The sequence below is a fragment of the Rhinopithecus bieti genome, unplaced genomic scaffold, assembly GCF_001698545.2.
Source record: "Rhinopithecus bieti isolate Rb0 unplaced genomic scaffold, ASM169854v2 scaffold_9581, whole genome shotgun sequence".
Classification (NCBI taxonomy): Eukaryota; Metazoa; Chordata; class Mammalia; order Primates; family Cercopithecidae; genus Rhinopithecus; species Rhinopithecus bieti.
In genome coordinates this window covers 1,658,466-1,681,005 of record NW_016806413.1, presented here as the reverse complement: position 1 = coordinate 1,681,005, position 22,540 = coordinate 1,658,466, and the positions used below count along the sequence as shown (strand labels likewise).

The following is a 22,540-nucleotide window of genomic DNA, read 5'->3' as shown; positions in this document are numbered from 1 at the left end:
AATTCTGATGATGCAAAAGGAAATACAGAGAAAGCAAGCATCCTTCTCCCACTCCTGCGCCTATAATTCTGATGATGCAAAAGGAAATACAGAGAAAGCAAGCATCCTTCTCCCACTCCTGCGCCTATAATTCTGATGATGCAAAAGGAAATACAGAGAAAGCAAGCATCCTTCTCCCACTCCTGCGCCTATAATTCTGATGATGCAAAAGGAAATACAGAGAAAGCAAGCATCCTTCTCCCACTCCTGCGCCTATAATTCTGATGATGCAAAAGGAAATACAGAGAAAGCAAGCATCCTTCTCCCACTCCTGCGCCTATAATTCTGATGATGCAAAAGGAAATACAGAGAAAGCAAGCATCCTTCTCCCACTCCTGCGCCTATAATTCTGATGATGCAAAAGGAAATACAGAGAAAGCAAGCATCCTTCTCCCACTCCTGCGCCTATAATTCTGATGATGCAAAAGGAAATACAGAGAAAGCAAGCATCCTTCTCCCACTCCTGCGCCTATAATTCTGATGATGCAAAAGGAAATACAGAGAAAGCAAGCATCCTTCTCCCACTCCTGCGCCTATAATTCTGATGATGCAAAAGGAAATACAGAGAAAGCAAGCATCCTTCTCCCACTCCTGCGCCTATAATTCTGATGATGCAAAAGGAAATACAGAGAAAGCAAGCATCCTTCTCCCACTCCTGTGCCTATAATCATGGGGCCTAGGGCTTCTCTGCAGACAGAGACCAGCCAAGGCTTTTCGTAAATGCCATATGCACTTCAGGGCTTGGTTTATTCTATTATATCTAGGGATGTGGCGCTGAGATGCTTGCCTGCAGAACAGCAAAAACCTCTGACTTCATTATTGTCATTCAAAGTAACCAGGGTCGTTGCTCTCTGGTTTGCCTTAAAGCCAGCAAAGGCAATTGCCCATCTCCTGGGCTTTTGGTCTGGAAGAGACCATTGGCATCATTATTCAGTCCCCTCACTCTTCAGGTAAGGAGCTAATGAAGACAACATTCCCATTGACACACAGCAAGTTACTGTGGTGTTGGGGTTTCAATGTCAGGAGTCCCCTCTCTTCCTCTGGCATTTCTGCTACTATGCCAGGCTGGCTCCTTTCAGTAGACATAGCATCATTAAAAAATACCACAAGTGCCCCTGTGGAGAGCAGAGGAGATAGCCATTAAAATTAGAAAAGCTTATGCTCTTTGGCCTAACATATCTACTTCAAGGCATTCAATTCTTTCTATAGATACACTCACAGGACAGTAAAATGATCTCTGTCCAATCTTATTCTTTGCAACACTGATTGTAATAGGGAAATATTGGAAGCAAACCAGATGCCTATGGATGGGAGGTAAGTTACATAAATTAGGGACCATCCACACAAACAGAATATGTGCAGCTGTGAAAAGACTGGGCACCATTCCATGTGCAGTAGGAACAGTCCCATCTTGCCAGGTATGGTGGCTTACACCTGTACTTTGGGAGGTGAAGGTGGGCGGATCCCTTGAGCCTAGGTGTTCCAGACCAGCCTGAGTGACGCAGTGATATGCTCTCATTTGTGTAAATAAAATAATACATTATTTGCTTTGCGGATGACGCCGTCGCCGCCGGGAGCCCTGTAATATCAGCCATGGTCATCCCCACCGTGTTCTTCAACATCGCCATCGACGACGAGCCCTTAGGCCATGTCTCCTTCGAGCTGTTTGCAGACAAGATTCCAAAGACAGCAGAAAGCTTTTGTGCTCTGAGCACTGGAGAGAAAGGATTTGGTTATAACAGTTCCTGCTTTCACAGAATTATTCCAGGGTTTATGTGTCAGGGTGGTGACTTCACACGCCATAATGGCACTGGTGGCAAGTTCATCTACGGGGAGAAATTTGATGATGAGAACTTCATCCTAAAGCATACAGGTTCTGGCGCGTTGTCCATAGCAAATGCCGGACCCAACACAAATGGTTCCCAGTTTTTAATCTGCACTGCCAAGATTGGGTGGTTGGATGGCAAGCTTGTGGTCTTTGGCATGGTGAAGGCATGAATATTGTGGAGGCCATGGAACGCTTTGGGTCCAGGAGTGATAAGACCGGCCAGAAGATCACCATTGCTGACTGTGGACAGCTCTAATAAGTTTGACCTGTGTTTTATCTTAATCACCAGACCGTTCCTTCTATAGCTCAGGAGAGCACCCTCCACCCCATTTGCTCGCAGAATCCTCCAATCTTTGTGCTCTCGCTGCAGTTCCCTTTGGGTTCCATGTTTTCCTTGTTCCCTTCCATGCCTAGCTGGATTGCAGAGTTAAGTTTATGATTATGAAATAAAAACTAAATAACAAAATAATAATAATAGTACATTATTTGCTTCTCAGTGCATACAACATCTCTGGAAAGATCTTAAAGAAACTGGTAGTAGGATGCATCAAGGTGGCCAGGGGGCATTTTTTCAATTTTGAACCATGTGGATGCATTATATATTCAAATTGTAAAACAAAAACTCACAAGCATCTCTTACTTTTTCAACCTGAGGAAAAGAGAAGAAGAAGAAAGACATAAAGTCAGTGAAGATTAGCCTGGGTTCCTAGACTTGATCTTGATAGTAACCAGAATGTCAGGCCACATGTAGTGTAGGTCATAGGGTCCTGGCTTTTGGTTACCCATTGTTAGGCTCATACAACAGACAAGGAGGTGCCATTCTCCATTGTCTGTCCCTTTTACATCAGCTCATCTTGGCTCCTGATTTCCTAGGTCTGATATGGAAGGTTCCGGGATTTTATTATTTCTAATCAACATCCCCTTCCCAAACCCCGCCCCTTGGCAGCCACAGCAGAGTCACATCTAGCCCAGGATCACATAAAAAGGGCTGTTTCCTCCCCTGAGGACCAACTGTGTGGAAGCACCAGGCATCAGAGATAGTCCTCCCTGGCATTGCAGGAGAGAATCTGAAGGGATGATGGACGCGTCAAAAGGTGAGTGGGTGAAATCTCCATGGAGCCCCACGTGCCCCTGCAGCCAGCTGGCCCTAAACCGCTCTCTTGCCTCTGCCGGGTGCTTGGGGCCATTGCCCTCTCACCCTAACTTGTGGCCCTTGTGCTGCTTGCTCTCTGTCTCATCCCTTTTTAAAAAAACAAAACAAAAAAACAAACTTTTCATTTAGGCATAATTTCAGATTTACAAAAGATTGCAAAATAAAAAGAATATCCATACATTCTTTATCCAGATTCCCTAAATGATTACCGCATTTGCTTTATCCTTCTCGATCAATGGACAGATAGATGATATAGACAGACAGATAGACAAATATATATTTTTTGAACTCTTGACAGTAAGTTGCAGATATTACATTATTAAATACTTTGGTGTGTATTTCCTAAAAACAAGGACATTCTCTTATGTAACCAACACAATTATGAAGACCAGGACACGAACACCATTTCAATACTGTTATCCAACCCACAGATTTTATGCAGATTTCACCAGTTGTCCCAATAATGTCATTTATAGCAGAAGAAAATCCTAAGTCAGGCTTTGCATTCTGTTGTGGTGCCTCTTCGGTCTCCTTTGTCTGGAACAGTTCATCTGTCATTCTTGGAATGTTGTGACTTCAACACTTTTGAGGAGTACAGACCAGTTATTTTGTAGAGTGTCTCTCAATGCGTCCTGTCCTTTCTCAAGGTCACCTGATGGATTTCCCTACTGCAGAGGGTCTGTCTGCTGCTCTCAGCAGTGTCACTGCTTCTCAGAGTGGGGAATAGCAGAGGGGGGTCATGTGCCAAGCTCTGTGTGCCATGAGGATGCAGCCGCCTACCACCACCAAGAGCAGGCACCAGAGCCCTCACTTTTACTTCAGGGAGTCCGGGTGTTGCTAGGGAACAACATGGCTGGGTTTGAACCCCTCTGCGGACTCCCCAGTCCCCAAGCCCTCTGTGACCTCCCAGCAGGGTCTGCTCAGCAGCCTCCTCTGTTGCTTGAAAAGCTGCTTGATAGCCAAGGAATGGCTGCTTTGAAACTCTGCAAAGGGACTAAGCCAGACCCTCCTAGTTTCTAGCTTCTCCTTTTTTGTAGGTTGACATTTCTAAAGAAATCAGACTCTTCTTTTTAGTCCCAAGGCCGCAGAGTTTTGAGTTCCTCCTTAGACAGCTGACGCCTCAGCTAGACTCAGCCTTGAAGGGTAAAGAGTCCTTGGGACTGAGAAAGGGTGGTGTGGTGTGATGGGAAGCACCTCCTGATAGGAGAGATGATTCATGCACTAAATAGCCCTGTGGCTTTGGACAAGTCACATCAATCCTGGGAAAGTACTATGTAAATTACTGAGGACCACCTGAAGGAAAGGTAGTAGTATTGCCTGACCCATGCTGTCATTCTCAAGAGAGGCGACCTGCTCACTGGGGAGGTTTGACGACTTGCCTGAGGTCCCAGCCATGGGTGGCAGAGCTGGGACGCAAACCCGGTGTGTGTTCATTTCATGCTGCATGACTCTGCCTCCCTGCTGGGCACAATTTGACTTTACTCTCAAGATCTGAATCACCAAAGACTCATCTCATGGCCACCAGTGTTGGGGTGTTGGTGGGGGAAGCTGACGCTTCCTGAGGTGTCCTTTCTGATGGGCTTGTGCAAGTAACCATCACATGCTACCTTACAACATTAGCGAGTTGTGATGATTTCACAGTGTTTTCATGAATATTATTTCATTTTTTCTTCCAACCACTCCGGGAGGTCAGGACATCCAAATAGGGACCTGGAAAATGGTGGTATGTGTGGGATAAAGATAGGATTTCATATAAGTGGAGGAAATGATAAATTGTACGATTTGTGGTATTAGGACAACTGGTTAGTATTTAGAGAAAAACAAAGCCAGATCTCTATCTCATGGCTTATACTGCAACAAATCCCAGAAAGGTCAAAGATGAAACTGTAAAGGCATTAGAAGAAAATGAAGGCAATATGAAAAATAATCTCGGACTGGAGAAGGTGTTACAAAGGAAAATAGAAAACCTAGAAACATAAAGGAAAAGAAAGGTAAAACTGACTGCAGAAAAATTAAAAATACATGTGAGACAAAACCTCCAGAGTCAGAAGGTAATGGAACTGTGAAGGGTACTTTCAACACATATGAGAAGTAAATGCTATTCTGTAGTATAAAAAGAGCTCTCAGCTCTATAAGAAAATGACCAACATCCCAAAATATACGTGGACAAAGAGCAATATTAGGTAGTTCAAAGAAAAGGAAATATAAATTGTAATATATGAAAACATGCTCAACCTTACTTGTAACGAGGGTGGTCATGAAACAAAACTGAAACAGCAGGCCAGGTGCAGTGGTTCATTCCTATAATCCCCAATTTGGGAGGCTGAGATGGGAGGATTGCTTGAGTGCAGAAGTTCAAGACCAGCCTGGGAAACATAGTGAGACCCTGTCTCCACAAAACAATTTAAAAATTAGCCGTAGCCGGGCACGGTGGCTCATGCCTGTAATCCCCACACTTTGGGAGGCCAAGCCGGGCAGATCACTTGAGATCAGAAGTAAGGGACAAGCCTGGCCATCACGGTGAAACCCCATCTCTACTAAAAAATACAAAAATAAGCCAGGCGTGGTGGCACACACTGGTAATCCCAGCTACTTGGGAGACTGAGGCATGAGAATTGCTTGAACCTGGGAGGCAGAGGCTGCAGTGAGCCGAGACTGCACTCCAGTCTGGGCAATAGAGGGAGACTTTGTCTCAAAAATAAATAAATTAATAAAAATAAAAATTAGCCAGGCATGTGGTGCACATGGGTAGTTCCAGCTACTCAGGTTCAAGGCTACAGTGAGCCATGATTGCACCACTGCACTTCAGCCTGGGTGACAGGCCAAGACTCTGTCTCTTAAAAAAAAAAAGAAAGAAAGAAGGAAAGAAAAAGTTGTATAAAAGCAAAACAGCAATGAGATTTCATTTTTTCATTTATCGGATTAGCCAAGATTAAAAGTTTAATAGAAAATAGCTTTAAAAAGGCATCGTCCCATCTTTTTGTAGGAGTGTCACTGGTGCAGTCACTAGAAGGCTCTCTGGCAACATTTACTGAAATTAAAGATGCCCATATCCTGTGACACAGCAATTCTGCTTTGGAAGATTTCTCTTACAAATATTGTCACACATGAGTGCAAAGATACATGTACAAGGAAGTACATTGTAGCATATAAGATTTTAAATGATCTACATGTTCATCCAGAGGGATAATAGCTGCTAAAAAAAAAAAAAAAAAAAAAAAAAAAAAAAAAAAAAAAACAAGGTTGAGACCAGCTTGGGCAACACAGGGAGACCCCATCTTCACAAAAAAATGAAAAACTTAGCTGGGCATGGTGATGCATGCCTGTAGTGCCAGCTACTCAGGAGGCTGAGGTGAGAGGATTGCTTCAGCCCGGGAGGTGGAGGCTGCAGTGAGCTGTGATCACACCATTGCACTTCAGCCTGGGAAACAGAATAAGATTCTGTCTCAAAAAAAAAAAAAAATTAAAATGGTAACAAGATTTAATTGGGTGGTTAGGAGATGAATTTCAAGATATGTGTGAGAGAGAGAAGTGGGGGGAGAAACACAGAGAGAGACAGAAGAAATGTGCAGAATAGTATATTGAGAAAGCTCCTGTTTCTGTAACTAAAGTATTGGTTTATGGCAGAGAAAACTGGAAAGATACTTAGATACTTTATAGTGATTTTCTCTGAAGAAAAGAACTGGGAGTCTGGGATAGGAGAGAAACAATTTTTGTAATGGGCATTTATTACTTTTATTTATTTTATTTTATTATTATTATTATCATTATTATTTTTGAGACAAGGTCTCACTCTGTTGCCCAGGCTGGAGCCCAGTGACACAATCTTGGCTCACCGCAGCCTCCGGTTCCCAGGTTCACGCTATTCTCCTACCTCAGCCTCCTGAGTAGCTAGGATTACAGGCATGCGCCACATTACTCAGTTAATTTTTTATTTTTAATAGAGATGGGGTTTCACTATGTTGGCTAGGCTGGTCATGAACTGGCCTCAAGTGATCCATCTGCCTTGGCCTCCCAAAATGCTGGGATTACAGGCGTGAGTCACTGTGCCTGGCCTCCTCTTTATCCTATTTGTGATTCTTTACGATTCCTAAATAAGAGGATTCATGTCTCTCATCCGTTTTGGAAAGTTCTCAATCATCACCGCTTCGCTGCTGCTCCCCATTCTTGATTCTCTCCTTTCAGAACAACTATAGTATATAGTTTAGACCTTTCCATCCAAGACTCCACATCTCTAAACTGCTTTTCATATTTACTTCGATTAATATTTCTCTAGGTTGTATTATAGGGATTTGTTTCCAGTCTATTTTCTAGTTCACTGATTCTCTTTCAGTTATGTCTATTTGCTATTTAACCTGTGAGTTTTTTTCATTTCGAGAACCATATTTTCATTTTTAGAAGTTATGTTTTAAAAAATTTATCTGGTCATTCTTAATAGTGGCTTATCCCTTTCTCATCATTTTGACTTCTTCTCTTATGTCCCTAGCCATTTTTGACTTGGCTATTTTATGGTCTCTTTCTCTCTCTCTCTCTTTCCATATGTGTATATATATATATAATGTATATAATTTTTTTTGAGATGGAAGTTTTCACTCCCTTGTTGGGCCCCAGGCTGGAGTGGCAAATGGTGTGATCTTAGGCTCCACTGCAAACTCCTGCCTCCTGGGGTTGCAAGCAAATTTCCCCTGCCTCCAGCTCCTCCCGAGTAAGGGCTGGGAAAATTACATGGTGTGCCAGCCCAACCCAAAGTCTGGCTATTTTTTTTTTTTTTTTGGACCGGAGTTTTTCGGCATCTGCTGCCAGGGTGGAGTGCAGTGGTGGGCAAATCTCGGGCTCACTGCAAGCTCTGCCTCCTAGGTTCACGGCCAAATTGCTCGCCGCCTCAGCCTCCCAAGTAGCTGGGACTACAGGCGCCCGCCACCACGCCCGGCTAATTTTTATTTTGTATTTGTAGTAGAGACAGGATTTCACCGTGTTGGTCAGGCTGGCCTCAAATTCCTGACCTCAGGTGATCTGCCCACCTCGGCCTCCCAAAGTGCTGGGATTACAGGCATGAGCCACTGTGCCTGGCCCTATGTTTTTTAAATATTTTATTTATTATTTTTTGAAATAAAGTCTCACTCTGTCACCCAGGCTGTAGTGTAGTGTTGTGAACATGGCTTACTGCAGCCTTGACTTCTCAGGCCCAAGTGATACTCTTGCCTCAGCTTCCCAAGTAGCTGAGACTGCATGTGCACATCACAATTCTTGGTTAATTAAAATTTTTTTGTTAAAGACAGGGTTTCTCTATGTTGCCCAGGCTGATCTTGAACTCCTGGGCTCAAGGGATCCTCCTGCCTCAGCTTCCCAAAGTGCTGGGATCATAGGCATGAGCCACTGTGCCTGGTCCATAGTCTATATACATTATTTTATAGTCTGTATATTATCTGATTTCTTGGACGAATACTTGTGTGGTTTCTGCTGAAATAGTGTATTTTCTGTTTTAAAATTTGGGGCTGTAAGCTCATCTTGAGTGTGACTTTGTGGGAATTCCATAAAACTTTGATGGAGAATGGATCACTCCAAAGATTGGCATTTATCCCCTAAACCAGTGACAACTGTGACTAGGAGCCAGTTTGTGCCTATGAGCCAAGGACAACTGTTTATTTTACTTTCTCAGTTTGGGGGAATCCCAGACCTCTACAGAAAGAGGTGATGTTTGAAATTTTTCATCACTGGTATGCATTCTGCAGGGGCTGTGCTCCCACAAGCAGTCTGGGAGACTCTCCAAGAGTACCTGCTGGCAGGTGGCAGTAGCCTCAGGCAGCAATGTGGACACCGGGGTGGGGGTGGTGGGGGATGTGATTTATTGTGGCAAAAGGTACAAAGAAAAATCAGCAAAGGGAAAAGGCTGCTGGGGTGAGGTTCTGGGGGAACTAGGCAGGTGCTTCCAAGAGTCCTCTCCAGTGGAGTCACACAGGATGTGTTTAATTCCTTTAGCAATTAGTTGTGACATGTTTTTTCTCTGTGTGTCTCATTCAACAATCATAACTTTATTTATTTTTTTGTTTTTAGTAATCTCTTATTCTTACCCAGACCTTTCATCTGGAATGGTTGTTTGCAAGAGGGACAAAAGCATTTTTTACAGAAAAATATTTAAATACAATGTAACCAGAATAACACATCATATTCTGGAGCTGGTCAGGACAAAATCCTGAATTTTCGAAAATTTTCAAAATGGTAGGTCGGGTGTGGTGGCTCATGTCTGTAATTCCAACATTTTTGGAGGCTGAGGCAGGAGGATCACTTGAATTCAGGAGTTTGAGACCAGCCTGGGCAACACAATAAGACTTTATCACCACAAAAAATAAAAAAGCCAGGTGTGGTGGTGCACACCTGTAGTCCCAGCTACTCTGGAGGCTGAAGTGGGAGGATCCCTTGGGCTCAGGAGGTCGTGGCTGCAGTGAGCCATGTTCACACTACTGCACTCCAGCCTGGGTGACAGAGCAAGGCCCTGTCTCAAAAAAAAAAAAAAGAAAATTCAAAGTAAGCTTAAATAATCTCTATTTTTTGTCCTGATCATTCATTCACTGAGCAGCCTAGAAAAGGTCAGTTCCTTTCTGGGGAAAGCTGCATTTAATAATCAAACTGCCTTACCAGGAGGAAGGAGAAGGAAATTGTATTTTATTTTCTGTTGCTTATAAAAGAATACCTGAAACTCAGGTAATTTATAAAGAAAAGAAATTCATTTCTTCCAGTTACAGAGGCGGAGACTCCAAGGTCGAGGAACTGCATCTGGTGAGGGCCTTCTTGCTATCTTGGACTTCCTGTGGAGTCCCAAGGTGGTGCCGGGCATCACATGGTGAGGAGCTGAGCGTGATAGCTCAGGTATCTCTTCCTCTTCTTCTAAAGTCACCAAGGTCCTCTTAAGTGCTTTTTTTCTTGTCATTTTAAGAGTCCCACTTGACCCACTCAAAAATATACATACAGGCTGGAAAATCATAAGCTTCTAAGGCTGACAATTTCACAAGAGCTCATTAGCAACTAATGCTAATTTTAGTTTAAAAGCAACTTTGCTTTTTAAAACTCCAAAAGTATATCTCCATCTGGAGATTGCCTGTCTTTTATGTTGTCTCCTTTTTTCCAGAGGCTTCATGGCAAAAGTTATAGCAAAAATTATCCATTGCAGAGACTTTTGTTTTTTAATACTCAAAGAATTTAAATTCCAACCCGCACACTGGTGGCAAAAAACAGGGACCTTGTATTCCACTGACACTTTTTCTTTGCAGGTTTCTCTGGTCATCTTGCATTTATGACACTGAAAGCATTAAACTGCTATATCAGTTTTCACCATCCATCCAAGTGCAGTAACTACAAAATAAAAATACAAAGGCTTTTTTTTTTTTTTTTTTTTTTTTAGAGTTGGGGTCTCACTTTATTGCCCAGGCTGGAGTGTTGTGGCTATTCACAGCTGCAGTCATAGCTCACTGCAGCCTCGAACTCCTGGGCTCAAGTGATTCTCCCACCTCAGTCTCCCAAGTAACCGGGATTACAGGTATGTGACTCCAAAGGCATTTTTTTAAGACAGCCCCAATGTGGCTTCCTGTAGTTCCAGGATGCCTCCAGCCTCCCAGATCTACCTTTAAGCAGTCCTTTAAGCAGTGGTCAGGTCACAGAGCAGTGCCCAGGAGAGGGTGAGGGAGGAGGCTCCAGTACTGCACATCTATTATGTGCTGTATGTTGGTTTCTTAGGGCATTCATAACAAATGACCACAAATGGGGTTGCTTAAAACAACAGCAATTTATTATTCTCTAGTTCTGGAAGATAGACATCCAAAATCAAAATGTCAGCAGGGTCCTGCTCCTGCAGAAGCCTCCAGTGGAGAATCTTTCCTTGTCTTTCCTGGTTTCTGGTGGCTCCAGGTGTTCTGTGGCTTGCAGCTGTGTAACTCCAGTCTCTGCCTCCATCTTCACATGACCCTCCCCTTGCCTCTCCATGTCTCTTATAAGGACACTTGTTATTGGATTTAGGGCCTACCTGGATAATCCAGGATAATATAATCACAAGATCCTTAATCACATCTGAAAGTCCCCTGTTTCTATAAGGTCACATTCACAGGCTCCAGGTGGAGATATCAAGCCACTATATGCCCATCTGCCTAACATTAATGATGGCCTGCGTTTTATTAAGTGCCTACTGTGTGCCAGGCACTCAATGTGCACATTAGCCACCAAGGGAGGGTGTGTGTTTACCATTCTAGGGAGATAAGGTCTTAAGAAGCTTCCACAGAGATGACTGCATTTAGGATTTGGATTTCTTAACTGCTCTTTCCTGCTTCCTGGTACCAAAACCTATACCTTTACCCCTTGGGAACCCAGGTCACCCACCTGCCCAGTCCATGGGGGAGCAGGAATAAATCAGAACATGGGCGGAACTGTTAAAGCCCTTTTCCAGCTGTGATTGCTTTGCGGTTGGCTCTGGGTCCCACAGCAGGAGCTCTGCTGTCCAGGGAAATGAAGAAGCCTTTCAGGACTGCAGCTCCTGACAGCATGCTGTGGTTTGAATATGTCTCCCAAAAAAATTCAGGGGTTACGAATGTGGTAGTTCTAAGAGGTGGGGCCTTTAAGAGGTGATTAGGTGATGAGGGCTCCTTCCCTGTGAATAAGATGAGGTGCCCTTATAAAGGGACCTGAAGGAGGGAGTTGGTCCTCTCTCGCCCTCTGCCTTCTGCTATGTTACAATGCAGCAAGAGGCCCTCACCAGATGCTGGTGCCTTGATCTTGGACTTCTTAGCCTCCAGAACTATGATAAATAAATTTCTATTCTTTCTAAATGACCCAGTCTCAGGTATTCCATCACAGCAGCACAAATGAGCTAAGATGCTCCAGCTAGCCATGGACCCACCCCAAGGTTTCAGCCCAAGAAGGGGAGGCACCTGGGAAGGTAGGTCTGTCTGCCAGGTGGGCCTCCCTGCTGGAGGGAGCAGGTTCCCACGCCCTGGGAACAGTGCAGCAGTGCAGAGGGAAGGCCACTTGCTGGGGGCTTGCCTTCCTGGAGAACACTTGTCCAGGCCCCAATCCCAAAGCCACTCCAGCAAGAATGAGCTGTGCTGTCTACAAACACATCACTGGCCACATCCCCAAGGTCGCCCTCTGATGTGGGCATGACCACTCCACCTATTTCGTAGTCACGAAAGTCCACGTTTCCATGGCTGGCCTCCATGATCTCTGCATAGGATGGGTTTCCTCTGTGGGTGAGCCCTCGGGAGCAGGGGAAGGTCCCTGCATCTCACCTCACTTTACCTCACAGGCCACAGTGGGGCTTCCTAATCTAGGGGTTCTCAATATGTGCCTCCCTGGGCCAGCAGCATTAGCGTCATCAAGGAAGCTGCTGGAGTGAAGTGGCAGATTCTCAGCCACACCCCAGATGTGCTGAATCAGAAACTCAGGGTGGGCCCGGCAGTCTGTGTTTTACCATGCCCTCTGCACACTGGAATTGCCTGGAAAGCTTTGAAAACACAGAGGCTCAGCCCCACTCAGATCAATTTTATTAGAATCACTGGGGGAGAACATAAGTAGTTTTACAACCCCCAGGTGGTTTCAGGGTGCAGCCAAAACACATTTCCCTTCATGACTCATGAGCCTGGGAATAGTTTGAATTTTAGATAAAGAGGAGGGGTTTGGGTCCCAAGCTGAGGTAATACAAATGTCATTATAACAGACACATGGTAAGAAATACATGTGTTACAGAAAAGAGTGTATGTGGAGATTATTTCTTTTACTGAGTGTACTTTTCACTTGAGCATTGAAGAAGAAAATTCCCTGTTTTTTTTTTTTTTTTTTTTGTAGGGGCAGGAAGATGAAGTCTCACTCTGTCACCCAGTCTGGAGTGCAGTGGTTCGATCTTGGCTCCTGATCTCAGGTGATGCGCCCCCTCAGCCTCCCAAAGTGCTGGGATTGCAGGCGTGAGCCACTGCGCCCGGCCCTACAAATCCCATTTATAATGCGAGTAGTCTTGGCCTCAGATCATGGGAGCTCCTTGGTGCTTCTCCCTCGATTTGGATAAAAGGCTTCACGCCAGCCACTTTGCACCCCACCCTTCTCTTCAGGATGTGAGCTCTCACCTCGGGATGGTGTCTGACTGGAAGCTGACGGGAGTTTGGGCTGAACAGGAAGGGGAGCAAGCCCAGGGCTCATCTGTTCCCTCCTCAGTTTGCCTGCTCCCCTCTTTCCCTTCAGCTTTTGCGTTGATTAATGGAGAACACCCTGGCACCAGCTTTGTTCCTGAGGCCATGTCTACAGAGAGGGGGAGTTGGGGTGGGACCCTTGCCTAACAGCGACTCACAGACTCACCCTGAGTCTCAGTTTCCTCACTTGTAAGATGGGCGTGCACCTACCTATTTTGCAGGGTTACATGACTGAGCACTTTAGTCCACTGCTCTCGGCTCAGCCCCATGTAATCCCACAAGGTAGGTACATGCACACCCATCTTATAGGTGAGGAAACTGAGTCTCAGACAGATTCATAGCCAGCCAGAGGTGGAGCAGGGATGCCCAACTCTAAAGCCCAGCTCTACCTCAATGCACTGTCAGATTTTGAACCGAGAAAGAGGTGATCAAGGAATAAACATCCTCTGTGCTCTCTTTCCCCACATGCTGTGTGCTGACAGAGCTGCAAGTTCTCCTCGTTGACTTCTTGAAGCAGGAGAACGCCGTTTCTCACCACACGTGGGAGTTCCAAACGAGCAGTCCTGTGTTCCGGCGAGGGCAGGTGTTTCACCTGCGGCTAGTGCTGAACCAGCCCCTACAATCCTACCATGAACTGAAACTGGAATTCAGCACAGGTGAAGCCTCGGGGCCCTGCTCATGGGGCTTGGGGGAGGGACCACGAGGGTCCCTGGATGCTGGAGTGGCCCTGTCTGGTCAGTCTGAGCCAGGAGTGCCTTCCCCTCTCTGATCCCCAGTTTCTCCATCTGTAAAGTGGGAATAATAGCAGGTGTGATGAGAATAGAATGGGAAGCTCAGTCAGGACCTGGCACATGGTGAGTCTCTGATTCCTTGGCTAAGCAGGGGAGGGGGCCAGAGCAGAGAGAGGAGGTGACTCAGCGGGCATCTGCCGCAGTGGGGTCTGGAACATTTTGTAGAGATGAATCATAGGACTGAGGTGTGCTGATGCCATAACTGGGTGAGCTGGAGGTAAGCCAGTAATAATGATTAAAATATCACATTTTGGCTGCAAAGATAACAGGAAATGGCTCACGCATTTGTTATAGTTAGTAAATATATGTGCCTAAGTACAATTAGGGGAACAGAGAAAATGTATTAGATTTTGTGACAGGTGGTGGGATAATGGAGGGGAGGTCTTCTTTAATGTTGTTTTTAAGTTTTTTTTTTTTTTTTTTTTTGAATAGCCCAGTAGCCTCCGTCTTTTCTTGGGTTTTTTTTTTGTTTGTTTTGTTTTTGTTTTTTTTTTTGTTATACTTTAGGTTCTACATGTGCTAACAATGTGCCAGGTTCTTTGGTAACATAGGTTTGTTACATATGTATACATGTGCCATGATGGTGTGCTGCACCCACTAACTCATCATTTACCTAATGTTTTTAAGTTATAAAAATAGATCAAGTAAGACAGGCATGGCAGCTAATGCCTGTAATCCCAGTATTTTGGGAGGCCGAGGCGGGCAGATCACCTGAGATCAGGAGTTTGAGACCAGCCTGGCCAACATGATGAAACCCCGTGTCTGCTAAAAATACAAAACTTAGTTGGGCATAGTGGCAGGTGCCTGTAATCCCAGCTATTCAGGAGGCTGAGGTAGGAGAATTGCTTGAACCTGGGAGACAGAGGTTGCAGAGAGGTGAGATAGTGTCATTGCACTTCATCCTGGCGACAAGAGTGAAACTCCATCTCAAAAAAAAAAATTAGATCAAGTAGATCTACTTTACAAGAGGGCATACAATAGCACTTCCTGGGAGAGCACTCCTTTTGCTCCTTCTCAGAGTGAACAACAGGCTTAGGGTCTCCTCCAACATGCTGGTGGAGATCAGTCAGAATAGCCGCCATTCCCTTCATCCAAGATGAAATAAGCATCTACTGTGTGCCGTGCCATGAGCTACCTGCTCAACGTGTGGACTGGGACCGTGCTGTCGCTGACTTTGTGACTTTATAGTATCCCTGGGTCCATGTGCATTCCCTCACCCAAAATTTCCTGAGCACTTGCCACATGCCAGGTGTTGCACTGAGCACTCTCCATGTGTGGTGTAGTGCGACTCACTCACTCAACAGGTTTTTGTTGAGTACCTACTTGGTGCCAGGCAACCCAGAGGTAAAGCAGTCCCTGCCTCCTAGACTTGACCATACTAGCAGAGAGAGCAGTAAACAAAACTGCAAGATAATTTCAGACAGGGCCAAATATGATGAAGAAACCAAAAACAAGAGGCTCCTCCAGCAAGACAGAAAGCAGCAGGTCAGGGCGGGGATGACTGTCGGGGTTGGAAGGGCTTCCCTGGGAAGTGAGCCTGCTGAGACCCACGTCCCACCATGTGAGGAGCGGAGAGCAGGGTGTTCCCAGCCATGAGCACAGCAAGTGCCAGGGCCCCAAGGAGGCAACACTTGTGTCATGTGCTCTTTGTCATGAGCTAACTCTCGGGGGACCACAAACCCAGTCATGACAGGGAGGAAAGTGGGGAGTTGGGGAGAAGCATCACTGAGGGCCACCTGTGGGCTATGGAAAGAGGTTGGATTTGATTCTAGTAGTCCCTGGAGCTCATGACATAACCTGATCGACCTTTCAAAGAAGATCCTGCAACAGTATGCAGGGTAGGGGTGGTATCTGCCTCCTCCAGACGAGAAGAGTGAAGGTTAAGCAGTTCCCCTGCGTTACGCGGAGTGGACAAGCTTGTGGGTCTGTGGCATGAGCTGGCAGGGTTAAACAAATGGTAACTGGAGTGAGCACGTGACAGAGGCAGGAGCTCTGGGGAGACCTGGATCTGATGGGTAAACAGGGAGGACGTGAAGAGTAGGCAGGAAGCTCATCTAAATTGAGCAGAAAACTAAAACTGGACATGTGGGGCAGAGGGAGTCCCCTGCAGAATTAGAGGGACTGGAGCCAGGGGACAAATGAGCCTGGAAAGGAGGGGTGGGGGCTCCGTGAGTGGGCAGTAGGTGCGCCCGAACTAGGGGAGATTGTCTTGGGGAACTAGGGGAGATTGTGACCCATGGCTGGGCTAATGTTTTTTTACCTTTGGGTGTCTCCAGGGCCAAATCCTAGCATCGCCAAACACACCCTGGTGGTGCTCGACCCGAGGACGCCCTCAGACCACTACAACTGGCAGGCAACCCTTCAAAATGAGTCTGGCAAAGAGGTGAGTACCCACCGGGCTGGCGGGCGGGCTGGCTGGCTTCTGGCGGATTCCTCCTAATGTGAGCAGCCCCTATCCCCTTCCTCACCTGTCAGCTGGCAATGTGGTTTAAAGCCATCCACAGCAGAGCATGATAGAGGGGCCATGGCTCCAAACGTCTCTTTCGCCACTCAGCCTCCTCCAAGCACACAGTACCTCTGTGGCCAAACCTCCTACATGTCACCCTTCCCCTTTTCATTTCAAAGGGAACAATATTCACTGGAGGACACGAGCGGAGAGAAGTACGCAAAAATAACCTATGGTTCCACCAGTTAAATTACCCATCCTTCCTTCCAGGCTTTTTCTATGTCATGGTCAAATACACAGTGGGAGTCCATCTCATGCTTCACTCATTTGACAAGACCTAATGGATGTTTTCCACAGTGGCTCCTGCCCGAGTGTGTGGCTTACGGTGGCTGGTTTTCCACCCTTTTGGGGAGCACTGGGTGTTCACAGTTGTCTCCAGTCTTCCAGTGTTGTAAAGAACCATCTCTCAGGCAGATCTTTGAACTAGCTTATGGATATTTCCTTAGGCTAAATCCCTAGAAGTTTAATGGTAGGCTAATGCCATGATTTTAAAATGGCAATTACATTGGGTTTTTGTAGAAGCAGAATCTGCTGGTGGAAATGAGATGAATGGGCCAGTTGCTGCTGGAATCCTCCCTAGTGCCCCGGGCTCTTCCTTCTTCTCCCTCCCATCCAGATCCCAGACTCTCAACCTCAATTTTGCATTTGAGTGTTTTTCAGGGTATCATGAAAATCTCTCCCAAGGTGGGCATGGGGTGTAGGCAGGAGCTGCGTTTCTTTACTCAAAAGTGTTATTTTAAAGTTTTGTTTTTTAAATTGACATATAACACACATAAAGGACACAAATCTTAATGGTTTGCACAGTGAATTTTTACATATGAATACAGCTGTGGGACCACCAGCCAGATCAAGGTGGAGGCCATTTCCTGCACCCTGGAAGGCTGGTTCTCCTGGGTTCCATTGTAATGAACAGTGAGGGCACAACTTCTTCCCCCTTGCCACAACAGGGGTGTGGGGAGTTAGCCTCGTGGATTCTGAAGTTGTAGCACACTGAGTTTGATCCCAGCTCCACCTCTTGGGCAACCTCTGTGAACCTCAGTTTCCCCACCAGCAAAATAATGGCAATTAAACATTTGTATATATTAGCTCATTTAATTTTCACAATGCTCCCACAAAGAAGGGGGCCTGTTATCATTCCAAATTTTTAAACAAGAAAACTGAGGCACAGGAGAGGTTAAGTAACCAGCCAAGGTCATACAGCCAGTAAGAGGTAGAGCTGGCCAGCCTGGGCAACATAGGGCTACCCCATCTCTACTAAAAAAAAAAAAAAAAAATTAGCCAGGAGTGGTGGCAGGCACCTGTAGTTCCAGCTAGTTGGGAGGCTTAGGTGGGAGAATCACTTGGCCCCAGGAGTTCAATGCTGCAATGGCACTCAAGGCTACTTCTGCCATCACCAGCACCGGCTTCTCTCCAGAGGGTGCTGGACATCTTCTTGCAGCCTCAAATGTGGCACATTCTATGTCACCCCTTTTCCACACCTGCCCTTTCTCCTGGGGCCTTCCTGAAATCAAAAGCCATCAGGTGCCCATGCTAGAAGCCAATTGCACTCCAGCCTGGGTGACAGAGAAAGACTCTGTCTCCCAAAAAAATGGGGGAGAGTAGAGCTGGGATTTGAACTGAGAGCCTATTGCTCCTATGAGTTATAATAATAAGCATCTCATGGGAGGATCTTGGACCACAAATGCAAGTGTTTTGTGACAAGGATGAGAATTATTATTCTTGGTACCATTGTGGCTACAGCAATATTGATGTATACTAATTATCTCTCCAGCTATTATTTATCCTAAAAGACTGGATAGAAGCCTGGACGCCCTTGGACCAGTGGCCCTCTGGGACTCTGGCTGCCTGTATTCCAAGAGAAATGTGTGTGGGTTTTTTTTTTTTTTTTTTTTTTTTTGCTGCAAAAGACAGTTGACATTTAACCTTTCCCCTGGAGTTCCAGGCACTGGGCTAGGCACGTGTATTAGTTCATTCTTGTCCTACTCTACTACTCTAAAGAATACCTGAGACTGGGTAATTTATAAAGGAAAGAAGTTTAATTGACTCACAGTTCCACATGGCTGGGGAGGCCTCAGGAAACTTACAATCATGGCAGAAGGGGAAGCAGGCACATTTTACGTGGTAGCAGGTGAAAGAGAGCGAGAAAGAGCAGGGGAAACTGCCTTATAAAACCATCAGATCTCACGAGAACTCACTGACTATCACGAGAACAGCAGAGGGGAAACTGCCCCCGTGATTCAATCACCTCCCACCAGGTCCCTCACTCAACATGTGGGGATTATGGGGATTACAATTCAAGACGAGATTCAAGTGGGGACACAGAGCCAACCATGTCAGCACCTTAAGTGTGTTTTATCCACAGCATCTTCCCAACAACCTGGAGGTGGTATCACCTCCAGGCTGTGGTGAAGGGAGTGGTGAAGGGAGTGAATCTCAGGGAGGTGAAAATGCCCAGTCTGTCTAGGGCTCTTGCAAGATGTGCCAAAACTTCATGCTGTATGAGGCTGCTTTTCTGTCTCATGCATCCTGCCCTTGCAGGGACGCTCCTGGCTGTCCAGGGTCCTGACCATTCTTTGTCTCCGGGCTGGTTCCAGATGGGATGAGTTGTTAGGACTGGTGGATTCTTCTGGGAAGCATTTGTAGGATGTGGGATCTGGCCAGAGGGGGTGATGTCCACCTTATCTTGTGGTTTGCTCAGGTCACAGTGGCTGTCACCAGCACCCCGAATGCCATCCTGGGCAAGTACCAACTACATGTGAAAACTGGAAAACACATCCTTAAGTCTGAAGAAAACATCCTATACCTTCTCTTCAACCCATGGTGTAAAGGTACTGTGAATCTCAGGTCTGCTGGGGCGTGGCAGGTGCCCCTGGCAAAACCTGCTATGTGCAATGCATAGTCTAGGAGCTTTTGTTTGCTCTCAAGGTACTTGCAAACTAATTAAAGGGATGTGACCCAGGAACAGATCGCGGACACCATTGGAGCGTTTTCTTTGTGACCAGGCCCCTTAGAATGGAGGTCCTTATTCCCCATTTCCACTTCTCCCCAGTGCCTTGCCCTGCCCCAGCTGGCTTCTGCCTTCACCACCGTACAGAGGCTGCCTTGGTGGGGCTAGGGAGGGGCCACCAAGGACTTCTTTCTTGCCAACTCCAGGTCAGGACCTGAACTGTGGTTGGTTCCTCCCTTCTGCTCCCTTAGTTCTGTTCTCTTCTCTCCACTCCCTTATGTACCCACCTCATTTTTTCCTGTGGCTACACTGGAGCCTTTATGTAAATGGCACTCGAGACTACTTCTGCCATTGCCAGCACTGGCTTCTCTCCAGAGGGTGCTGGACATCTTCTTGCAGCCTCAAATGTGGCACATTCTATGTCAACCCTTTCCACACCTGCCCTCCCTCCTGGGGCCTTTTTGAAATCAAAAGCCATCAGGCGCCCATGCTAGAAGCCAAGGAGCTCTTTTTTTAACCTTTGTATTTGGAAATGATTTTGAGCTCACAGAAAAGTGGCAAAAATGATGTAATGAACAACCTACACCCTTTATCCAGGTGCACCTGTTGTTAACATTTTTCTCCATTTGCTTAATCATTTTCCCTCCCTCCCTCCTCTACACACACACACATGCTTTTTATTTTTGAACCATTTGAGAGTAAGTTACATATAAGTTGGTTCTTTACAACCCCTAAACCCTTTAATGTGCATTCCCTAAGAACAGGGATGTTCTCTCATATAACCACAGTACAGTTATCAACTTCAGTAAATTAAGTGTTAGCAACCAGGCGTGGTGGCTCATGCCTGTAATCTCAGCACTTTGGGAGGCTAAGGTGGGCAGATCATGAGGTGGGGAGATCGAGACCATCCTGGCTAACACGGTGAAACCCCGTCTCTACTAAAAATACAAAAAAAAAATTAGCCGGGCGTGGTGGCAGGAACCTGTATTCTCAGCTACTCAGGAGGCTGAGGCAGGAGAATGGCGTGAACCCGGGAGGCAGAACTTGCAGTGAACCGAGATTGTGCCACTGCACTCCAGCCTGGGTGACAGAGCGAGACTCTCTCTCATAAAAGGAAGAAAAAAAAAAAAGGCTGGGCGCGGTGGCTCACGCGTGTAATCCCAGCACTTTGGGAGGCCAAGGTGGGCGGATCACAGGGTCAGGAGATCAAGACCATCCTGGCTAACATGGTGAAACCCTGTTTCTACTAAAAACACAAAAAATTAGCTGGGCTTGGTGGCGCATGCCTGTAATCCCTGCTGCTTGGGAGGCTGAGGCAGGAGAATCACTTGAACCCAGGAGGTGGAGGTTATAGTGAGCTGAGATCACGCCATTACACTCCAGCCTGGGAGACAGAGCAAGACTGTCTCAAATAAATAAATTAATTATTTCAAAAAAAAATAAGCATTAGCATAACACTTTCATCCACTATCTATATAGCAGTTTGGTCACTTTTAAAAAAAAATTTTTTTTTTTTTGAGACAGAATTTCGCTCTTGTCACCCAGGCTGGAGTGCAATGGCACAATCTTGGCTCGCTGCAGCCTCTGCCTACTGGGTTCAAGCAATTCTTCTGCCTCAGCCTCCCAAGTAGCTGGGATTACAGGCACACGTCACCACACCCAGCTAATTTTTGTATTTTTAGTAGAGCCAGGGTTTTGCCATGTTGGCCAGGCTGGTCTTGAACTCCTGACCTCAGGTGATCCACCCGCCTTGGCCTCCCAAAGTGCTGGGATTATAGGCATGAGGCACCACACCCAGCCAGTCACTTGATTTTATCATGTTCTTTGTAACATTGTTTTCTCTCCAGTAAAAGATCCAGTCTAGAGTCACATTTTACATACAGTTAAGTTTCTTTACCTCCTTTAATCTGGAACAATTTCTTAGTCTTTCTTTGTCTTTTTTGACATATTTTTGAGGACTAGAAGTCCCCCTTTTTAACAGATCATTCGTCATTTGGGTCTGATGATTCATCATCTTTAGATTCAGGTTACGCAGTCCTTGCTGGATATTATGTAAATGATATGTCCTTCTTGGAAAATCTTATCTGGAGGCATACAATGTCTGCCTGCCCCTCATTGGGAATGTTAAATGTGATCATTTGGTCAAGGTGTTGTCCAGTTTTTCTGCTATATAATTACTATCTTTTTCTTTGTAATGAGTAGTCTATGTGGACACATTTAAGACCTTCCAAACATCCTGATCCTTATCAAAATTCTCCACCCCTAGATTTAGCATCCACTGATGGCTCTTGCTTCAACCATTCTTCACTGTGATGGTTGCACAGTGATTTTCCAAGGCCAGCTCTCTACCATGTTTACCTGCTAGCCCCTGGCATTTGCTGTAGGCAGAGCCCTCCCTTCACCCCCATCTACCTCTCTCTCTCTACCATCTGTATGGACTCATGGACTCTCTTACTTTTCAGTGGTTTATGATTCATCCTTTTCTTAACTCATGCTTAAATTGCTCCAGATTTTCCCAGGGGAAGCCCCCTACAGCTGGCTCAGGAAGTTCTTTTGGATACTTTCCCTCTTGCTCACCTCCCTCCTCCAACATTGGGTGTTCCAAGCTCCTCACAAAGACCTTAAAGCTCCCTCAGCACAGACAGTCCCCCGTGGCAAGCCTGCCCCTGTCCCAGGGCGGACTGTAACCTCTGTGGATGTGTGGTCTTGCTTCAGAGGACACGGTTTTCATGCCTGACGAGGACGAGCGCAAAGAATACATCCTCAACGACACAGGCTGCCATTACGTGGGGGTTGCCAGAAGTATCAAATACAAACCCTGGAACTTCGGTCAGGTAATGATTTGTCATCCTGTGACTGGACCAGGCCCCATCTCTTAGACCACCCTTTTAGTTGGGTAGTAGCCAGTAAAGGTTCTGGAGAAAGGGTTGTGAACCGCAGGTCAAACGCCACCTCATACGTGTGAAACTTGGCCAGAGAGGGGTGACCTGCCTAGGCTGCACAGATGGGGTTGAGTCTTGGGCAGAAGCCCTCCCACGAGGACCACCCATGGCCTTTCTCACCCACCCCACGGCTCTCTCCCACCCCCCACAGCTCTCTCCCAACCCCCA

General features: G+C 46.1%; 1 protein-coding gene and 1 pseudogene across 3 annotated transcripts in view; both read left to right on the top strand.

The window, feature by feature from the left end:
• Positions 1-22,540, top strand: part of TGM4 (transglutaminase 4) — a 71,137-nt gene that overhangs the window by 24,736 nt on the left and 23,861 nt on the right. The window contains exons 3-9 of one of the 3 annotated variants that reach the window (XM_017876284.1): positions 2,814-2,961; positions 9,758-9,887; positions 11,842-11,943; positions 13,669-13,842; positions 16,254-16,360; positions 19,182-19,311; positions 22,146-22,264. In XM_017876284.1, coding sequence (XP_017731773.1) covers positions 11,880-11,943; positions 13,669-13,842; positions 16,254-16,360; positions 19,182-19,311; positions 22,146-22,264 — 594 coding nt within the window. In that variant the 5' untranslated portion in view covers positions 2,814-2,961; positions 9,758-9,887; positions 11,842-11,879. The remainder of the gene's footprint in view (positions 1-2,813; positions 2,962-9,757; positions 9,888-11,841; positions 11,944-13,668; positions 13,843-16,253; positions 16,361-19,181; positions 19,312-22,145; positions 22,265-22,540) is intronic. The other 2 variants (XM_017876285.1, XM_017876286.1) reach the window with 2 other exon arrangements.
• On the top strand, positions 1,633-2,123 carry LOC108532308 (peptidyl-prolyl cis-trans isomerase A pseudogene; annotated as a pseudogene).